Here is a 22,340-nt window from a genome sequence, read left to right on the forward strand (position 1 = left end):
CAGCCATCTAAAGCCAAACACGGGATCTGCTGGCACCTGGGTCTTGGCCCTTCCAGCCTCCGGAACTCTGAGACCTAATGTCTGTTGTTTAAACCGGCCAGTCTATGGCGTTTGTTACAGCAGCCCAGACTGACAGACACACCGTGGGCGCCGGTTCCCCAAGCTCCTCAGAGCCCGAGCCGGGGGGCCAGGAGCCACAGCAGAAGGAAGACTGTGTTGAACAAAGAAGCAGAGACAGAGTTTGACCAAAATATAGAATCAGAAGGATTTAACTGAAATTGGAACAAGGAGAAAAAGCGAATCAAAACAATGAGGCCTGGTGAAAACAGGCTAGAGTTGCGGGAATGATTGGAAGGAGGCTGTCTTTGGAAGCCGAGATTGAGGCGTCTGGTTGCCTCCTGCTGATATTAAAGGACCCCCTTTCCAAAGCACACAAGAAATAACACGGACTCCGACATCAGAATGAGAAAAATGTTCAGCTAAAGATCCATTTCTGATACTTTCTCCAGTTGAAAAATTAAATTTGATGCATCTAAGAAAGTGAAAATATGCTTCTAAATCAACTATCCCAGTGTTATCAGGAAAAATGCACAGGAAATAGTTATTAGCGTTTGTCACTATAACAATATATTGCAAATGTATAAATTTTTACAAATTGAAAATTTTAAGCATAGAAAAAATGTTGTATAAGGAAAATATTTTGTTCAATATAATGAGGCACAGCTTCTTCTACAAGATTTCACTAATTTATTAGACTTTGTTTTATGATACTGGAAACTTACTATAGTAACAGTACTATCCAGAGGCTTGGCTCTATAGGTGTTTTTACCCTGGCAACAAGAGAGTAAGAAATCTAATCTGTGTTTTCTGGCTTATGTAGGATCACTTTTCAGTAGTCCACTATAAATTCCAAACGATTTATCTAAATCTGTTCAAGGGTAGGGGGAAGACAGAGAAAGAGACAGCAAGGAGGGGCAGGGAAGGCTAATTCTGCTGTTAACAGTGAATATGAGACTTTGGTTGCTAAAGCTTACTATGTTTACCAGAACTCACTTTCCTCTTTTTCCTCTTTTGCAGAAACCTAACACTATCCTGGAACCTGATTACCAGCCCTTGGTCATGAAGAATATTTCCACCCTGCCCGTGAATGTGTTACTTTCAACAAACAGACCCTTCTTTATCTGTGAGACTGATAAATCTCCCCTGCCATTAACTCCTGAGGTAAGTTGACAGAAGGCTGTCCTAACAAGCTCCTAGGAGAGTTGTGTGTATGACAAAGGAAGAGAATAATGTCAGTGTACTACCTAATTTCGGTCCAGACAAAGAGAAAGAATTCAAGAAACAAAGAGGAAAGAATACAGAAACTTTTAAATCTCATAAACTCCAATGTCAATCAACTATTATTAATGATGTAAGAACTTTGGCTCGTTATGATGACCCTTCATTCCTGCCCATTGCAATCTTTAGAAAACAGCGACTTCCCACTAATGATAATAGAGATCTTTTAATTCTGCTTTCTCAAATCTACCAAAGCTCCATACTTTCGGCCACAGGAAATAGCCAAAACCCAGTCCCTAGACCAGGGAGCCCATCTCCAGATACTAAGAAATCTGAACCAGCCTGAAGGAGGAGGCTGTGAGCTTATTGAGCCACCAGCCTGACTGAGGGTGCAGTATTCTCTAAACATCCCCACAAGATCAGCCCTGTGATCCTTTACTGGATGCCAGGGGAAATGGCCGGGCAATGGGGTAGATGGCACTGCAGAGCTGTAGGGAAGGGGTGAAGGAGAAACCAGATCCACACACCGTTGTGTTCGGCCTCCCAGTCTAGAGAGACAGCTCATGAAGAAGTGGTATAAAGGAGGAAGGGAGGGCGGGCAGTGATAGTGAGATCTCAGAAGAGGGAGCCTGTGACTGAAGATTTGCTGCGAGCCTCACTCAGGGAGATGGATCTTGCAGGGAGAGAGGGGACAGAGCTGCAGAGGGTTGTAGACAGCGCCCAACTGGTGGCTGTAAACTGCACCACCACAACCCCCCCCCGCCCCAGTTCTTTAGTGGGTTTCGTTTAAGTCTGAGCTGGGGGGAAAAAAACAAAAACAAAAAAACAGCTAGATCTTTGTATAGAGAAATAAAAGGCAGAAGAGGCAGAAGAAAAAACTGCTGCCAGGGAACCTACCCAAGGAAGAAGACTGAAAGTATAAATGTTGTTCTCTACAGTTTCAAAGAAGTGATAGGTGATATGACCTGTCTTTTAAAAAAGCTTGAAGATGAGCTACGGGTGTTCTAAGTGGAGACAAAGGCTAAACTCACAGAGGAGAGGAGAACAAATGGATGACAAAATGGAAATTCAGACATGAACAGCTTTCTCAGTCTGGGTGGTAGATCAGACCCACTCTCTTGTCCCTCCTGAAACCTTAAGTTTAAAGTAGAAATGTTGAGAAGGAAAGAAGCCCAGAACAATAAAATAAAGGGGGGAAGAGGATGGGTATAACCAAATAATGAGAGATTTAAACAAATTCTAGAAGATAGAATGAGGATGGAATGGGTTGACAAAAAGACACAAAAACCTGCATTCTAGAAAATTCTCCAGTGACCCCGCAAAGATGGGGGAATCATTCAGCCTAAGTAGCCCAGGCTCAGAGGCAACAAGTGTGAGGAAAGCACTGGTACTAGAGGGATTCCATGTACATTAGACAGCAGTCCCACCTGACCCCACACAAAAAATATGGGCAGCTGGCTCTTATCCCAAGACCTAAAGATAAGTGCCCCTCCCCAGAGAAATTGATCAAAATGTCAGGGGAAATTTAATGTTTCTAGTGTGAGTTTCAGCACTTCAGCATAATGCCTGGTGTCTGGGGTATGATCATCCCCTCTTTGCCTAAGGAAGCTGTTCTGTGGACCAGCCCTATGATACAAATTGAGACATGGCAGCCTCGGCATTATTAGGATGCCAGGTTGGGTCAGGAACTACTGCTTCTGGTAGTAACTCTTGTAGCACAGTCTGACCTTTCATATTATTTGCATGTGTAACTTTAATGAAAGCATACATATAGTTTAAAAAAATAAAGAGCTCCTACAAATCAGCAGGAAAAATACCTACAGCCCAATAGGAAAATAGGCAAAGGAAATGAACAGAGTTCACAGAAGGAAAAATAAAACAGTTCTTAAACATATGAAAATGTGCTCCACCTTCATCACATTAGAAGAAATGCAAATTAAAATTACCATGAAACACATTTTTTTCCTATCAGATTGGCAAAGAGCAAAAATTGGTTAGTGCTGTGTGTTGGGAGGGTATGTGGAAACAGGCAGTCCCACAATGTTGGGGAAGGTATACATCAGAACACAATATGGCTGCAGCCATCAAAATTTTAAATGCCCATACCCTTTGACCTACTTATTCTACTGCTAAGAATTTACCCTTTAGCTGAATTTACCCTTCAGCAAGGATGTTCAGTGCAACATTGATTGTAAGAGCAAAAGGTTGGGAGCCAATATCCATCAGCAGGAGATTGGCTAAATCAATATAGGCAGAATTTTATGATAGAATAAAATGCAGCTACAGGGCAATGCCATACGCACTGATGGGTGATCTCCCAGTGACAAAAGCAAATTGCAGAATAAGAGTGCATAGTATGCTAGCATATGTATAAAACTTTTAAAAATACATATATGAAAATGATTTTATATCCATACAATATCTCCAACAAGGATATGCAAGACACTTGGTTACTTCAGGGGAGGGGAACTAGTTGGCTTGGTTAAGGGGTTTAGATTTTTTAAAGTAAGGTCATACCTTGTCCTGGGACAGAACGTTATGGAATATTCAACAGAGAGACATATCTTAGTGAAGTTCCTGGTCTTACTGAGAACTAAAGAATTCTTGGCCTCTAAGCAGAAGGAAGGAACCCATCAAGGGAAGAGTTTAGACTCACCACAGACTTCTCCACGATAATACTTAATGCCAGATGACAATGGAGCAATGGCTGCAGTTTTGAGAGAAAGAGCAGCCCAGCTACTGTCCTTTGAGTGTAAAGACAACAGACAGACACTCTCAGAATGCGAGGAATCAATGAGCACAGCATTAAGACAACTTTGTTGAAAAACCCATTTGCCAATGAAATACAGCCATTCAGGAGAAGAACCAAATAAGGCTGTCAGCACTGAAAAACCCTGTAAGGGAAAGACCGGTAGGAAGCACTGAGCCCGTTCAGCTGTAGAACTGAGACTACACGACTTTGGTGGTAACAGCTTGGGAACAGAATGTTTGAAAGCTCTACTTTTAAAAAGTAACACTGCACAGCCAATAAAAACTGGGAGGTGCGGGGACCATAAGTGTATTGATATTCCACCCTTTTTACAGGTGGGCATCAGTAAGCTATTGTCTAAATTTGAAACTGCTTAATACTTCATTTTTTCTTGATCACAAAGGGATAATAAGAGTAATTGGCATTTATATACCATACATACCCATGTGCTAGGCACTGCTCTGAACACATCACATAAACATTAACTCATTTCATCCCCTTAAAAAGAGGTAGGGACTGTTATTACCCCTCTTTCACAGACGGAGAAGCTGAGGTTTAGGAAGGCTAAGCCACTTTGCTCAAATTCATAGACCTGGTAACTGGCAGAGGCCAGATTTGGACCCAGGCAGTCTGGCTCCAAAGTCAATGATTTTAGGATTAATATCTCTTGTGTAAGAATATTTGTTTCAAGTGGTTTTTTTGAGAAAAAGCTCAAACATTTTAAAAAATAAATTCGTCTAATTTCATTTTTGTAAAATCATATTCATCCATCCATTCTGTCTGGACTAATGTTCAAAAAATGTTAACTCTGAGAAATAATATGTGGTGACATTGTGGATGAGTTTCTCCTTTCTCCTCTTCGTGCTTTTACATATATTGCAAACTTCTGCAATTGTGTATCATTTCTACAAAACAACAAAGGGGGGAAAGCATCTCAGACAATCTTCGAAGATACTGAAAGAGCAGGCGTTGCAATTCCAAGTGCTGGACATGGCGCCATCTGCAAGAACGCTTCTAAATTATGCCCCGGCCACCTGCACAAGTGGCCGGCCATGCTCTCAGATGGGATTAGCTGACTGAAGAGTCACTACCCTCTCTCTAATTCTCGAGTCAGGTGACGGGCTTTATCCACGGTAGCCATCTCATCATGTCACACTGAGGTGCACAGGGAAATACCTGAACCCGAAAACTCCGTGGAGAGGCAAGAGCTCTGTAAAACACTCCTTCCTGCCCACTCACCTCCTGACTGGCCCGGGGCACTTTCTGCAAAAGCAGGAGGCGCCTTTCCTGCAGATTAACTGTGGGAATTGAGCAATTCCCGAAAAAGCCAACTGGTAGCTAGGCTTTGTATGTAAGGTATTCCAGTGGCCTTGGTGTCAAGGAACACATGGGGATTTGAATCTAAGAGAGAAAAGGATAAACACAATCTACTGAACAAACTCTGTCAAGCTTCCGAGTGTCATTTTAAGTTGAATAGAAAACAGCAGAAAGTAGCTAACACTGCACTAAAGAGTTAGGATTGCAGACATGAGAAAAGAAATTAAATTGCCTAATCCATCCCTTTCTGGGTCACCCGCTCCAGAGCCCCTCCCCTAGGGCTTTAGAACACCTTTTAAAAATTTCTTAAGCAACGGATTTTTCCCATTTGTCTAGGAAGAGCATTTTACAATCTAATTCATTTTCAGTTAAGAGTATTTTATAATAGTTATTCATTGCAGATTTTCCCTTTTGCAACTCCTCAATCCTTGTAACTTCACGACTATTACAAAATCCCTTCCTTCAAATGAGTCCTGTCCAGATTTTCCTTGCTTTCATTTTCAACTAATAAAATACATGTGTGTGTGCCTTTGTGTATATAAAATACCTATAGTTGTTGATATGGTATAGAACCTATATAGATTTAGATATACTAGCTATTTAATTATGCATGTGTGAATATATAATTATGGACCAAAGAAGTGTGGATATGTATGTATTTCATGCTAATCTGTGTGCATCTATGTGTGCATCTGCATGTGTGTATGTCCATAAATACATACAAATCACTTTGGTTGTCCTGTTTCATGGAACAGGTTGGAAATGCATAGAACAAAGGTTAGTGATTCGCCATTGTCTTGTTTGTAGCCTATTAAACTGGAGATTGATGGAGAAAAAAACTTGCTGGTCAAATTTGACCCTTCCTACAGAAATGATTTGAACAACTGGGTGGCAGAAGAAATTCTAGCGATCAAGTACATGGAGCACCCTCAGGTAGACAGCCTACACCTGCGTGGAGAAGTGAACTACCCCAACCTCAGCTTTGAGACCATGGAGCTGGATTTTGGCTGTATCCTGAATGATACCGAGGTGATCCGATACGTAACAATCACCAACTGCAGCCCCTTGGTGGTGAAGTTCCGCTGGTTCTTCCTGGTGGACAACGAGGAAAATCAGATAAGGTACCCCTGCCTAGCAGCCCCGCAGAGCTCTTCTGGTCGTGTTCCTCTCCTTTGGGCTTCGCACTGGGTTTCCTGAATTCTGTGCACTGGTCTTCCACGTTTCAGTTCTGACAGCTAATTATTGACAGAAAGAACAAAGGGCCTCAAATCATGGTTCATCCTAGCTTTTCAAACAGGAAAAGCAGATAAAGCATCTTTGAAAGCCCCAATTACTCCCAGATTAGCAGCACAAGATCCATAAGCCTGCTTTAATTTTGAATCGAGTGGTTGGATCATTAGAAATTTGTCACTAATAAAACCAAAGCACAAGTTGAGGATTACAATACATTGAGTATGTGCTGCACTGAGCTCCATGCTCTGCAAATTTCAGGGGGTTTCAGTCTACCCCATACAGACACACACACACACACACACACACACACACACACACGTGCATGCAGACATATATATATGCACAAAGTAGTGGGAGGTGGTGAGTACCGAAAGAGGAAAGCTGTCTTCACAATATTTGGCTTTAGAAGTATCTCTGTTCAATTAAAAGCTAAAGCCAACGTAAGCAGCCCGTTTCGGGCCTTAGGAACATTTTCTTGGGAGTCCAAAGCCTCACTGGCAACCGGGACAAATGGGCTTCTGTGTATCTCCTTCCTGGGTGTTTGGCCAGCTCTGTGTTCATGCAGCACCTGAATGTCCGGTAACCACTCTGACCAGGGAAGGCTCATGTTTCCTCGGCTCGTCGGTACTTCCCGAATGCAACCCTCATCTTGTAGATGACAGCCAGCTTTTCCCTTCCCTTGCTTGTTACCACGGTAACCACGGCTTGCTCTGGATGTCTTCCGAAGACATCTAATGATGACCCAGCCTAGCACTGAAGCCGGGCCGGGGCCTGAACGGCAGAGCCTGCTCATTAGGTGCCAAGGACTGTTTAGGTTTGGGATGAAATCAGCCAGCCTGACCAAATGAGCTTTGAATACCAGATTCTGTGAAGTTATTTTGATGTAACATAGCTACACGAGTGTATTCTATCCGGGAGCAAGGGACATGCTTAGTTTATTTTTCATTTTTGAGAGGCCATTTCCATAATTAAAATAATGACATTTTGAAAATGTACTTGGACAATACTGAAAATGATGCACTTAATTTGTCATCGATTTAAGCATTTATTTAACTATTTCCCCCCCTCTCTTCACGATCTTCCTATAGCTCGGTATCTAACTTCTGCTTATAATTCATTTGTTCACTCATTCACTCATTCATTCAGAGTCATTCAGAAAACATTCGATGAGTGACTCTTATACATCAGACAATGTGTGAGGCGTCAGGGATATAAAAGTGAGTAAGACATGGCCCGAGGCTCCTGGGGAAGCAAAGGGAACATGTGATAACACCAGGCTCTGAGGAAGGACAGAGCAGGCATGACAGCCCAGAAGAATCCAAGAAGGCTGCCCTGAACAGCACAGTTCAATGTCTCCGGCGGAGCAATGAGGAAACACTCTACCTAACAGGAATAGCATGTTTATATTAGTTAGGATTCATGGATTCCATTCTGTCACAAGTGACAGGAAACCTGACCCCAAACAAAAACGGAAAGGAAAGGACATTCACTGGCTCCTACACCTCAAAAGTCCAGATTCAGTCTGGCTTCCGGCCCAGCTCAAAGCGAGGCTCAAACAGTGTCACCAGAGCCGGGGGCCCCATCTCTCAGCTCTGCTCTCTCTTGTGTGTCAGCCAAGTTTTCAGGTCAGCTTTTCTCCCATGGTTCCCACATGGCTGCCAGCACTCCTGGGGCTGTATCCTTGCAGATCTGAGTTCCCAGAAAGGAACATTAGCCTTTGTACCAGAACTCTCTGGAGATTCACTCTTATCAGACCAACTCAGTCACATTTCCTGTCCGCTCTGCAAATCAGTGGCTCAGTGGAGGGTGAAGCACTGATCAGCGTTGGCCAGGCCACCTGCCCCACACCAAGGGCTGCCGTGGTGACCTCAGAACCCCATGGACTGAATGGGGTGGGAGTGGGGCAGATCTCCAGACAAGAGCTGACCTATGGGAGAATGAATGTTGTAAGGGCAAGGACGCCTCTACCAGTGTCGCAGAGGGCCCGTCAGCAAGGCTGCAGTGGCCGGGGGGAAGCCAGGGAGAGGTCTGGGGTGTAGATTGCAGTGATGTGTGAGAGGCCTGGTGCCTGGGATAGGAGTTTAGACTCTTGAAAACAGTAGGGGAGATTTGTAATCAAGAGACAACAAAGTCCACTTTTTTTCTTTTTTTTCTTCAAAAAGATAACTCAGCCTCATTCAACATGGCTACCCAACCCCTCCTTCCGAAACACCTGCCTTTCTTGCTTTGAATAACACTGCACTCTCCTGCTTTCCTGCTTATCCCCTTGACCTTCCACTCCTTCTCAGCCCTGGGCCAGGAACAGGTGCGCTGTGTGTGGGATACAGGGCTTCCTCCTCCTAGGCCTGTGCTCGTCTTGCAGTGGTAGTTAGAGCCTGCTGCTGCGGCTTCCGACTATCTCCACTTAGACCCTCTGCTGAGTCCCAAGGGCATCTCCTCCTTGACATCTCCTCTTGGATGTTTCTCAGGTGACTCATGTCCAACATGGCCCATGCCAAACTCAGGCTGTTCCCCAGCCCCCTCCCTGCCTCTCCGCCAGGGCCCCCTGTCCCCAAGAATGACAGCATTGTCCTGAGAGGCATCCAGATTCCTTCCTGTCCCTGACCTCACACAGCAAATCCATCACCACATGCTACCTCTTCTGCCTTCTAAAACCCCTCATTCCCATTTCCATGGTGATTATCTTAGTTCCAGTCACCATCCTCTTTTGCCTGGACCGTTTTGAATGCCCCCAGCTGGGCTCCATCATCCACCCAGGTACCCAAGTGATGAACAGGTCACTGCCCTGGTTTTCAGCCTTCAACGAGCACCCATGCTTCTCAGAATAAAGTACAAAATACCTACTGTGCTCAGTAAGGCTCAGCGTGGGCTGTTCCTGTGTTCCTCCCCAGTTTCGTCTCACTTCACTCTGCCCTCACCACGCCGGCCCCTCTCCCGTCCAGTGCCGTTCCTGTCTAAGCCCGCGCTCTCGGCTGGAAGCTCTTCCCGCGCCCCACCTCACCAGCCCCTGCTCCCTTATCAAGTGTCAGCCCCAGTGTACCCCCAACGGGAAGCCATCTGGAGACCCTTCCCTACCTGACTCCCCTGTCATAGGCCCTGGTAGCCCATCTCCTTCGGGACACATCGCACTTGTAATTATGGCTTAGTGTCCAACCTCCCTTGAGGCCAGGGAGCTCATCTGTCCTGTCACCTCTGGATCCCAGAGCCCAGCACAGAGTAGGAGCACAGAGTAGGTCCTTAAAGGGTATTTTCTAATTCGTAACTCCTCCCCACGCCCTGGGTATCTGTGGCGAGGGAGAATCATTTCATCACCGATTAAAGATTCTTTTCTGTCGGCTTCTTGGCACCTGTCAAATGGAAAGGTTCAAGGTATAAATGTCATCTTGATTAGAAACAAAGATGCCACTTGCCTTTCACACAGGCTTTCATCTGCAGTCAGTCAGAAAAACATGGGTGCTCATTGGCTAAAGGTCACTTTTATCAGGTATACCAACACTAACCTTTCTTTTCCAATCACAGTTCTCCTAAGCCTTACCGTTAGGAAGAGAAACAGATGCATGAAAGAGGCTTTTCTTTTTCTTTAATAGGGCAGGATATGAGGACGCCCAGACACTCACCATCTCTACATGTCACACACACATCTGCCATGTGTGCACGCACGTGTGTACACACGCATGTGTGCGTGGGTGTGACTTTGCAGGCAATTCTGACGGGGCCATTGAAACCATCTGTCTTGTGTGAGCATTTTTTCCTCCAAGTTGGCCCTCATGTCACATAAAAGAACAAAGAAAGAAGCAAAATGGACGAGCATGCTAAGAAAGCACTCCCTACGAGGAAAGCCGGCCATCGTCTTAGACACCTGCTCGTCCACGTGAGCCCCCAGTGCATGACTGGGCTCTGGACTGACTTTGGGAGCTGACAGGCCAGGCTGTGCGTACATACACATGTCATGAGGAAGCCGGGATGGGAAATAAGGTGCAGGTGTGTCTGCCGGTGGAGCCAGCGCTGCAGGGACAAGCCCCTCCTTGGGTCGGTCTCTTCAGTGTGACCTCACAGCTGGTCGAGAACATGATGCTTCACGGCATCTGCGAGAAAGAGACACACAGGGCAGCCTGCGCACGAGCAGCCTTGACCCATAGGAGGCCACAGACAGCCCCACGGACACTAGCTCAACGGGCCTCTCTGCTCCGGCTCAGGGCCACAAAGCTGAGCTGATGCTGGAACTTAGAGCACGTGGCCAAGTAGTCTCCATGGACAGCATGGCCTTTTTAAAAAAAAAATTATTATTTTTTTAATATAAATTCAATTAGTTAACATATAGTATATTATTAGTTTCAGAGGTGCAGGTCTGTGATTCATCATCTTATATCCAGTGCCCTCCTTAACGTCCATCACCCATTACCCCATCCTCCCACACTCCTCCCCTCCAGCTACCCTCAGTTGGTTTCCTATAGTTAAGAACCTCTTATGGTTTGTCTCCCTCTCTGATTTTGTCTTGTTTTATTTTTCCCTCCCTTTGCCCATGGTCCTCTGTTTTGTTTCTTAAATTCCACAAATTAGTGAGATCATACAGCAATTGTCTTTCTCTGATTGACTTATTTCGCTTAGCATAATACCCTCTAGTTCTGTCCATATCGTTGAAAATGGCAAGATTTCTTTCTCTTTGATGGCTGAGTAATATTCCATTGTATATACACCACACACACCACATCTTCTTTATCTGTTCATCTGTCTATGCACATCCTGGCTCTTTCCACAGTTTGGCTATTGTGGACATCGCTGCTATAAACATGGGGGTGCAGGTGCCCCTTTGGGTCTCTACATCTGTATCCTTGGGGTCAATGCCTAGTAGTGCAATTGCTGGGTCATAGGGTAGCTCTATTTTCAACTTTATGAGGAACCTCCGTACTGTTTTCCAGAGTGGCTGTACCAGCTTGCATTCCCACCAACAGTGTAAGAGGGTTCCCTTTTCTCCAGCATGGCCTTTTTGTTTTCAAACCAGATTATAGATAAATGAAGCACAGGGGCCTAAGGGCACCCAGCCCTGCAGTGAAGGAACATGTGGTGTTCTCATGTTGATTTTTCTGTGATGAGCATCAGTTGTCCAACATAATGATTGGAAGAGGAGGCTGGAAGGACTAGGGGGAAGGTAGGGGAAGCCTCCTTTCCAGGTGCTTCCATCTGTCTCTGCATCATTCCTCAATTTCTTTTGCCCCCAAAATGGAGCTTCTCTGAGACATGATAAATTAGCGGTCATTAAGGTCCTGGGCTGGGGAGTTGTACATGAATGGTTAGAATCTGGGCTCTGGCCTCCTGGCCATATGACCCTGTGCTCTGGTTTACTTCCCTGTAGAGTGCGGATAATGTAGACACCTACAAGAGTTGTCGTGGGGATTGAATGAGATGTGTCTAGAAAGTGCACGTGTCTCTGAGATAAGAAAGAAAATCTGAAACTGGTGGCTGTCGTTCGGTTCTCAAAGGGTCCCTTCCTCTCCTTCAGTCCTTTACCCCAAGCACTGCTGAGTGAAGAACTCCCCAGGACCCTAAAGTTTTGGAGCTACAGGGTCCTTAGACACCAAGATGACGAACCCAGACCCCTTTCTTTCTGACAAAGGGTAGAAAATCCTTTTCCTATGCCAGGTTGAAGCCAGGCAGCCTGGTGTACCTCCCTGTCCTCCCCACAACACCTCCCCACAGCCAGGTCTTTTAGGGCTTTTTTTTTAAAACAGAAACAGCTTTATTGGTTGCATGGAGGCAGCCCCGGGGTATCCTTGCGTCCAGCTGTCCCACACTTCTCAGTGTGCTGGCCAGGAGCCTGGACTCTGCGGACCCTCCCACTCAGCTGCCTGCCCCCTGTGACCTTGGACTGCCCGACCTGCAGCGCTCTTGGAGCTGTGCCTCTCGTGTGATACATGCTCAGTCAACGCCAGCCCTGACAGACACTCCTTTACTGGGAGGCTAAAGTTAATTAATGTTCATTAATAAATGTTAATACCAGACCATGTTTGAGAAGCAGGACCCCAGGGGCGGCTTTGAGACATTTTCTCCTGAAATCAGTCTGAAGCCTGAGGGCTGCAAGTGCCTCTTGCTGGCCTAAGCTTTGGTCCCTTCCATAAATATCCCTCTCTGTCCCCCGCCTTCCCCCGGCCCTGCAAGCCCCAGAATGCTTGAAGCTCCTGCACTCACATTTTTTCTCTTCCACCTTCCAGAAAAGTTTGGATAAGCGATAAAAGCAAGCACAGAGCCTGGCATAAGAGAAAACACAGCCCTGATGAAGGAGCAGAAGGGGCCAAAGTGGGGACAGAAGCGGTGGCCACAACTGGCCTTGGGCGCAATGCCAAGTCAAGCTCAAAGCCCCTCCAGGCCCCTTTCTTCCTTAACTCTCCCCAGCGTGTGTCTGAGCCAGGATGACAATTTCACAGCCCAAGGAATGAAGCCAGTGGGATGGGGGCTATCCCCAGCAGTATTAGTTTCTTATTACTCATCAAATCACCACAAACTGAGTGGCTTAAAACAAAGTAAAGTTATTCTCTTCCTATTCAGAGGGTCAAGAGTCTGAATCCGTTTCACTAGGCGTAAGCCAAGCATGGACACGGCCATGCTCCCTCTACTCCCTCCAGAGGCTCTAAGGAAAGTCTAGGAAAATCCTCTTTCCTGCCTTTTCCAGCTTCTAGAGCCGCATTCCTGGCATTCCTTGGTTCCTGGCCCCTTCCTCCATCCTCAAAGCCCACAGCATAGCGTCTTCTCATCATTCTCTCTCTGCTGAGATCGCCACATTCCCTTCTCTATTCTCTGCAGTAGAATCTCGCTCTGCCTCCCTCTTGTAAGGACACCTTGATTATATCATTGGCCTCACCCAGATCCATCTCCCCATCTCAAGACCTTAACTTAATCCCATCTGCAGAGTCCCTCTTTTGCCATGGAAGGAAACATTCACAGGTTATGGGGATTCCAACAGGGACATGTGGAGGATGCCCATTATTCAACCTACCAGACACCCCAACTCTGCCAGCACCAAGTGCCCATGCTCCCTTCACTCTCTGCCAGTCCAAACTGGCTTCAAAAAATGGATTTTCAATACTGATGACTTTATAATGCCATAAGGAACTTTTTCGTTCTAATTTATAGCAAACGGGACTCAAACTAACTTAAAAAAAATGCATTGGCTCATGTAACGGAAAGTGTCTAGGTGTAGCCTTCAGGCACAGCTTGGGCCAAGGTCAGGCAATGTCACCTGTACCTCCTACCTCCCCCACCATCTCTTTGCTCTGCCCTCTGCTGTGTCAGCTCCACTCTCGGGCAGGCCCTGCACGCACAGTTGCAAGATGACTCAGAAGCTCCAGCAGCTCCCGCTCCCATATGCCAGGTTCACGTCCAGGGAGAAGAGGTAGAGGCTCTTTCTCTGAAATAAGCGATGGCACATGTTTTGCTGCAACTCACTGGCTCTGGTTGGTTCCTGCGCCCATTCCTCAGCTAAGGCCTGGGGAGCCCAGTGCTGGCCCAGAGCTAGGCTGCAAATGAGAGACAGGCTGATTGCCAGAGGGGGACATAAGGCACCTGAGCCGAGAAAGGGAGGCTGGATCCCAGGTAGTGAAGAGCAAAGATGCCCACCACAGTGCCAGTCAGACCACTTGTGTTTCGCTAGTGAGTCCCAAACCGAAGAAATGAGCATCTGATTATGAAATTTGGCACCAGCTCCTCGGAAGGCTGTCTGAGGGACCTTACCAGTGCCCCGGGGACACAGTCAGCAGCTAGGCCCCTCAGACACAGAAAGGCATCTCATGTCAATGCCTCTGCACCGACGTCCCAGCACCGCTGTCCTGTCACCGTGGAGCGCAGAGCTCCAGCCTCATAGGCATCTTCACCCTCTCTGCTTCTGCAGCTTTGACCTTTCATATGAACCATAACATCCCCCGTCTTTGAACCCTTAGGATCAGATCACCGATCCGGTGAACAAATTCGTATCTTCACTCTGAGAAAAACCTCGTTCAGCAGCCTTCCAGAGCAAAATATGTCTCCCTCAGCAGTTACTTCCCGCAGACAATTGTGTAAGGCCAGATCTTAAGAGCATGAGAGGAAGGTTTTGTAATTCTGACCACAAAAGTAACTATAATTGTGTGCTTATTGTGTGCCAGCCCCAATTCTAACCCCATTACGTATCTTAGTTCATGTCACACAGCAGTCCTGGGAAGTATTAATATTCTCCCCTTGATATTGAGCCCATACAGTGGACCCGGACTCCAGGTGTGCACTGAGTGCAAACCCCCTGCCCTAACCACTGTCCTGCTGACATATCAAAGAGCATTTTCCTATATATTCTATTACTGTATGTCCATCTTTCATTTAAATGAACCTTTAGTGTATACTCTATCTGAACGTTGTGTGAGGTGCTGTGGAGATTGCAAAGATAAATGAGACCCCTCCCTGTCTATTTGAACTGATAAACCATTGGTGGTGGTAGTGGTGGTGGTGGTTTTAGTATTAGTCTGATTCATTCTTGCATTCACCATCAAAGGCTCTGGAAGGACATGTGTGTGAAAACATGCACGCTGAGAAGTGGAGAGGCAGCTTGGGGGTCCCAGCCACTTCAAAAGCCAGGACCCCCAACTCAGCTGGCTCTTCCTTCTTGTACTTCACAGTATGTAACCAGAGAACCGCTGTTTTGATTTTTTTAAATGTTTGAAGGACACAATGTTGGCCTCTGAGAATCAGGTTGGCCTGAGCAAGAAGTAACAGCAGAGCTTGACAGCAATCAAGTTGGAGTAGCTGTTGAGTTGGCTTCAGGAGAAAGAATGGAAAGAGAAACTGACAAGTGAGAGCCCCAAAATGAGTTAAATGTATAAGCTGTGGTACCAAGGACCTCGGTAACGTGGGTACTGTCGTGGTCTGTAGCCAGGTGGGAGGTATTTTACAGGAGGCCTGAATAGGACTTGATGAGGGCCTGGATATGAGGGGGAAGGAAAGGGTATACCAAGGTTGGTACCTGGATTTGCAGTTCAAGGAACGAGGTCGGTGGGTGATAGTGCTGTTGGGTGAGCAGAGGAACAGTCCAGATTTGGTGGTAGAAGGAGAAAGAGGGTCTGGGACTGGATGAGATGACAATGAAGCTCCGTGAATCTGTACCCACCTCCACCATAGAGCAAGAATCAGTGTAGAAATTGAGCTCCCGCAGCACAACCTGGTGGGTAGCCGGGTGCTGCTGACACCAAGTGAACAATAGAAATAGTTTCCAGTGAACAGGACTTCACGGATGCATTTTAAAAAAAAGTAACAGATTTGTAAATCTCTGTCATAGACACTTAGCTCCACACAACGCATTTACAGATGGCCCTTAGCCCCATCTGTTCATCTAAGAACTTCTGGCAGGAACAGGGGATGGCAAAGATGAGGGTGGAAATCTGAGTTCTTCTCGGCCCAGGGACAACATGCAAGGAGTTTGCGGAAGGCGCAGTTTTGTCTTCTTCGGTCTTTCTTCTTTTCACTCTGCAGGTGAGGTGCTGGAGATACCAGGGTAACGTGCTTTCTCCTGTTAGCATTCTGTGATTCGAGGAGGCCCAAGAAGGGGACTCTGATTGGAAGAGTAGGTGAAATTAGAGGACTCGGCAAAGAAGGCTGAGAAAGAACAAAGTGGCCACATAAACCAAGAAAAGGGAATTTGATTTTAAATGGCAGGGAAACAGTTCCATTTCTAGTAATATGGTGAGTTAAAATGCCATTTTAAATATATATGTATTTTTAATTTCGAGATATGGATAAGCTAACCAGAATTCCCACAGAGAAAGTTCCAGGGAACATTGAGTGTTTATGTTAGTGTGCTATTTTACATTAGTTTGCTAGTTTACCTTAGACTGAAAGGCTAAAACAACAGAAATGTATTTTCTCACAGTTCTGGAAGCTAGAAACCTGAGATCAAAGTGTTGGCAGGGTTGGTTCCTTCTGTGGCCATGAGGGAAGGATCCATTCTAGGCCCTCTTCTTGGCTTGGAGATGACTATCTTCCCCTTATGCCTTTCCTCTGTGCATGTCTGTGGCCAAATTTCCAAGTTTTATAATAATAAAGCAAATGTTGCATCACCCCCATTATAAATGTGACATTCTTAGTAAATCTGAAGCCCCTTGTGAAAGAGAACAGAGCGAGGTACGTCTCCAGCTGACCTGATTATACTCCATGGTGATGCCCCCAGAAGATTCCCAGGCCTCCCTCTTCAGGCCTCCCACAGCCCATCCACCTAGAATCTCCTCTCCTGCTATGATGGGCCAGCAAATTTATCTGATGGGGGGTCAGATTAGCCTCTGGGACTGATGGGAAGACTGTAGCCATCTCTCAAGTCTGAGCTTCCAGAAACAAGTTCCCTTGTAGCGGGTCTGCAAGAGATCAAGGCCAAGACTTTGAAGGAGATCTTTGAAGAGGATGGGCCTTTTCTCATTTCATATTGAACTTAAAGGTGATCACTGGAGGGGATCATACTGTCTACTTCTGTTTGCAGTTGGTTCATCCAATTTCCTGAGATACCTCATCTGTTACCCCATCGAGAAATGAACTGAGCTGTTTTTCATTTCAGTTTTGAGTGTTATGAAAGTTTTCGTCCTGCTTTAATGTTGTTACAGAATAACTCTAGTTACCTTATTACAGATTCATTCTTTTTAAGGCACTTCCCAGTGCCTCCAGCACTGGCTGAGGGTATCGGCCTCGTAGATATTCAGTGAGAGAGAAGCTGGCTTCTAAAGAAATCAGTGGAAAGCATCAGTGCATATTTGAACCTGAGTTAGGGTTATGTCTTCTTGGTTCATTTCGTGATCTGATTCTTAAAGAGTCTATTTGATTTTTCTGCGTGTTCATATTAATTAAAATCCCCCAAAGCTAGCTACATCTACTGAAGACCAGACATCAAAAGAAATCAACTTGAAAAAACCATCCTGTTTTGAAAGTATTCCTAAAGGTCTTTGAAACTGATTACAAGGGAGATTTCACAGCCTACCTACCTGTTCAGTCTTTCGAAGAGTATGTAGCAGTGGGGACACCTTCTGGAGCTTTTATAGAAGTGGCCATTTCTCACAGAAATCCCTCTGGAGAGCCTCAAGGAGATTCTGGGTACATTCCTCCACTATTCACCTTGCAGCAAAACTCTCTGTGGGAAGTCACTTCAAGGCAAGGTCAACTGCGGCTTGCTTTTCCTTACCTAGATTACAATCAGAATGGGGCCCTCATCATCCAAAAAAAAGGGTTCTAGACAGTACATTGTTCTTTATGTTGTGGCTTCCAATTACCCCAAAAACGAAAAAGCCCGCGAGTCACTGCCATGGGCCTGGCGTGGCAGAAGTAACCAAGGACAAGCCCTTACCCATTAAGGAGGTAGATCGTCCAGCAAAGCGGTTAAGAGTGTGAGCTTTGGAGCTGGGCTAACTTATCTCAGCCACTTACCAGCTCTCTGAGCTTAGTTTTGTCATCTGAAGACCAAGGACCAACACAGTGCCTACCTCACTGAGCTGTTGCGAAGATTTAATTAGGCAGTCCTTACTGAGTGTTTAATATTGAGTGATGAGGAATGTTGGCTGCAGGTACTTAACTAGGGCCTGTTTCAGTCTGTTTGGACTGCTCTGACAAAATGGCAGAGACTGGGTGGCTTTCAAGTAACACACATCCATCTCTCACAGTTTTGGAGCCTGAGAAGCCCACATGACGGCACAGATAGACTTCGTGTCTGGTGAGAACTGCTTCCTGGTTCACAGATGGTGTCTTTTTGCTATATGCCCACAGGTGGAAGGGCCGAGCTGGCTCTTTGGGCCCTCCTGGATAAGGGCACGAATCCCAATCATGAAGGCTCCGCCCTCATGACCTGATACCTCTCAGAGGTCTTACCTCCTAATACCATCACCTTACAGGTTAGGATCCCAACATATGAATCTGGGGGGGACGCAAATATTCAGACCATAGCAGGGCTCTTGTTTGACCACCAATTTTTTGTGACCTTCTTACCACCATCTTCTTTGTCCATGGTTCTTAGCCTTGAGTGCACAGTATAATCATGTTGGAAGCTTTTAAATATCCTGACTCCGAGTAAGTCAGAATCTCTGCAAGCTGGGACTCAGGGCTCAGTTGATCCTGCAGTTCAACCGTGATTCCAATGGACAGCAGCAGGGAGAACCACTGTTCTAGAAGCTCCAATTGCAACTCCTTTTGAGAACCTTTAAAACTATGTTTCACCTCTGAAGGTGTGGGTAACTTGAATTTCAGCTACTCGGTGGTGTTCCACCAACTTCCCCTTTAGCATAGGTGACCCTTTGGGAGCATTCTGGGACATAATCAAGTCAAAGGGCTAAGGCAGGCTGCTTTCATAATGGGCATATATCTGCAGTTTGCTTCCCTTTCTCATGTGGCAGAGTTGGGACGAGCTGGTAGGGAAGGCACTGAGCCAGCCCCATCTGTCATTTGCTTCCCAATGTGGGAGTTTCAGCAACTATAAGACCACAAAGTCAGGCAATAAATAAGGAAATGTGGTTGGGACTTTGTGCCTAGAGGGGCTCAGGAATTTGCCTACTTTTAACATGACTGAAAGCAATGATTATAGTCTCCACTTAGAGGTAGAAAACAGGGGCCAATCTCATCTGGAGCAGGTTTGTGGTGAGTGGAGTTAGAGGAAGGGAGGGAGACAGGGAGAGAATTCATCTGAATTCCAACAATGAAGGTGTTCCCCAGTTAGCCCCAGCACAGGAGCAGCTCAGGGCATTGGACTTTTACCCCGACTCAGGCACCCTGCTGAGTGTTCCGTGTATTAAGCCTCAAACAATCAGGTGAGGAGGGCTCTATCACTAACACAGTACCTGGGTCACATAGTGTGTGAACGTGGAAGCTAGGTTCAAACCCAGGCTGACACCCCCCTCCCCCAGCCTTGAACTGAACCACTGTGGTTTTGGGGATCAGATTTAATCTGATCCCCAAAACCACCAACACTGTGCACTCTGCACGTCTTGCCATCAGAGCACTTGTATTCTGAATGATACCCCTTCCTCTGTCTCTGATTCTGACGCACTGGCCTCTGAGTCCCTTGAGGCAAGTTGGCTTTCTTATCTTTGGAATCATACAGTGCAGCGGTGGTCTCCCTAGAAACAGAGCCCGAGATGGTGATTCTTGGGCAGGTGTTTTATCGAGGGCGGCTCTCCGGAGAAACTGTAAGAGAGTAAGAAAAACAAGATAGGGCGAGGGGAGAACTAGGGGGTTTGCCTGACCCCATGGGGAGCTCTGGAGTGTAAATTGCCTCTGAGTTTGTCCCATTCAGAGCCCTCACCCTCATCTAGCTATCCTGGCCTTCAGTTCACACCCTAAGGGGAGGGAGGGCATAACGTTCCAGGCAGCTCGTGGTCCCGGGAGGCAATGCCCACCGAGCCAGAGAACGCAGCAGACCACCCCAGAGCACCCAGTGAATGGGCGCATCATCCTTGTGAAAGAGATCTAAACAGTATGCCAACTGCAGCCGCCACAGCTGTTGATTTAAATATATGGGCATATGAGCCAACAGAACACCTTTTCTCCAGGCAGTGGTGGTTTTCACCCTTCATACGGACAGTCCCGGAATCCAGGCTCAGTGAATCATTGAATTAGAAGTCATTGTGTCTACTGCAAGGCTGCTCCCCACGCCACACACACCCTCCTACCAAGACCGCGGCTGTCTGCTCAGACACCAGCACATAACCCACGCACACGTGTTGGTCTCCGCGTATCATCTGAACCACGGCACAACACCTTAACTGAAACACAAGCATGTTCGGGGGCCTTATTAGGATGCGGCCCTACTTCCAGTAGAGGGAGAAGAGCAAATAAGACGAACTTTTTAAATTGGCAGCAGAAAAGAGTGTATTGATCCTAACTTACCGAAGAATTGAAAATAAAATAGGAGGGGAGCTGCTGGGCCCAAACCATTGTGGCTGATGAACAGTGTGTCCGACGTTCGTGTGATCTGTCACAGCTAAAGGAGGGTTTCTTTCCCAGCTCCTCCGGAGACGCTGATATGGGTAGCTCTGGAATTGGAGCAATATTGATTTTCCTTGTTTGCTATGTACTCTCTTTTAAAAATAACTGAACCTGATCCTGTTGGGGTCAGCATAACAGGAAAGTAATCATCTCTTGCTGAGAGTAAAATGAAATCTGATCCCCAAAACCACCAGCATTCTATTTCAATTTTTTGGAGCAGGTTTTTTATTTTAATGATAAATTAAAGCCTTCATCGTGACAAAGATTTCACTGTCTCCTGTGGCTCCGTCTGTTAGCAGTGGAGCTGCTCTCCCAGTCTCCTTTGTTTCCAGAGACCTCTCACTTCCAATTGTTCAGGTATCATGATCAACAGAGCTGTTGTTTTTCCTCAGGTCTGCAGACACACTACAGCTTTGAATTTTTCCTTTACAGATATTCCCATGTGCTTTTTTTTCCTGTTCAGCACAACATCCCAGGAGTGTGCAAAGGTTGGATGAGCAAGTGCTGTTACGTGGGGCAGCTCAGCAGAGTCTCCCCAGGCATCTCTGCTGACCTGGGGTGATTTAATGAGTGCTCCGAATCATCCCCTGTTGATCTGCACCGTCCCTAGCCGGGAAGGCTGAGTGATAGCCTCCTATTAATTATCAGCTCCGGTCCTTAGCCATCTTGTTGCCGTTCCTACCCACTGTGGGTCCTAAATCTGGCTGCATATTAGAATCACCTGGGAAGGCTGTTCAAAATATAATTCCTGGGCCCTGTCTGACACCTGCCAAATCAGAATTTACCCAAGAACAGGGTTCAGGAATCTTTATTTTAATGAGCTTCCCAGCACCCAGCCCAACATGGGCCCTCAGCCGAAAATGGTGTGGTTTCAGCCTAAGACAATGTCAACTCGAGACATCTGGCCTGGAATAAACCAAAATGGAAGCTCATGGAAGAAGTTGAAAGGAGCGTTTGCACTCTTCTCCAAGGTCTTAGGGGATGGCGGGGACAAGGAGCGGTGGAATGGGATGGGTGGGGTTGGGGTGGACGTGCAGGGTAACTAACGGAAGCCCTGACTGGTGGTGGAGGCTGGTTCTTTCTTTGCAACGCCACGTGCCTGACTTAAGCTTTGATTGCCCATGCATCCATTTGAAAGAGGCGCCGCCTCAGAGGCCACGATCTCTGATAACCGCATTGTCATCCATACAGCTGGACTAGGAGCCAGGCCCCTCCCCGCACCGACGCTCCTTCGACTTTGAAAGCTTGGTAGATTTTTATAACCGATCATTTGCGCTACCTGTCTCTGCTCTTCCTCGCACGATAAATTCCCACCACGCACTGGTTGGCGAACGCTGACGCGTGCCTGCGTCCCCCTGCCTTTGTAGGTTCATGTCGTGGCCAAGGAAGCCCTACAGCGCCCCCCTGTCCCAGGTGGAGTCCATCCTGGTAACCTCAGCCTCCGCCAGCTCGCCAGCAGTGCCAGCAATAGAGTCCCCGGAGATGGAGCTAAATGATTTCGTTAAGTAAGTGCAAATGCAAAGCCAGAATGGAGTTTTTTAAAATAGCAAATTTTTTTCTCCAGACTGACTTCCATTCTCAAACTCATCCCTTACTTATTCATCCAGCCCCTCGCTCGTCAACAGTTTAGTGAGTGCTTTCTGTGCATGACGCCCTGGACTGTGCCTCTGGGATAGAGTGGAAAATCATTTCTGCTCTCAGGAAGTCATGGCCTCCCGAGCCCTGGAGGACTAAGCCCTTCCCATCACGTTGCCCTCTCCATCTGTCCAGGGTCTGCAGCCAGGGTCAGGCCAAG

The 22,340-nt window shown here is 46.6% G+C and overlaps 1 protein-coding gene across 1 annotated transcript in view; it reads left to right on the forward strand.

The window, feature by feature from the left end:
- Positions 1-22,340, forward strand: part of HYDIN (HYDIN axonemal central pair apparatus protein) — a 376,490-nt gene that overhangs the window by 217,958 nt on the left and 136,192 nt on the right. The window contains exons 23-25 of the mRNA XM_087870593.1: positions 1,078-1,221; positions 6,152-6,465; positions 21,913-22,050. Coding sequence (XP_087726719.1) covers positions 1,078-1,221; positions 6,152-6,465; positions 21,913-22,050 — 596 coding nt within the window. The remainder of the gene's footprint in view (positions 1-1,077; positions 1,222-6,151; positions 6,466-21,912; positions 22,051-22,340) is intronic.

The sequence above is a fragment of the Ursus americanus genome, chromosome 21 (assembly GCF_024610735.1).
Source record: "Ursus americanus isolate L20-20 chromosome 21, mUrsAme1.1.p, whole genome shotgun sequence".
NCBI lineage: Eukaryota > Metazoa > Chordata > Mammalia > Carnivora > Ursidae > Ursus > Ursus americanus.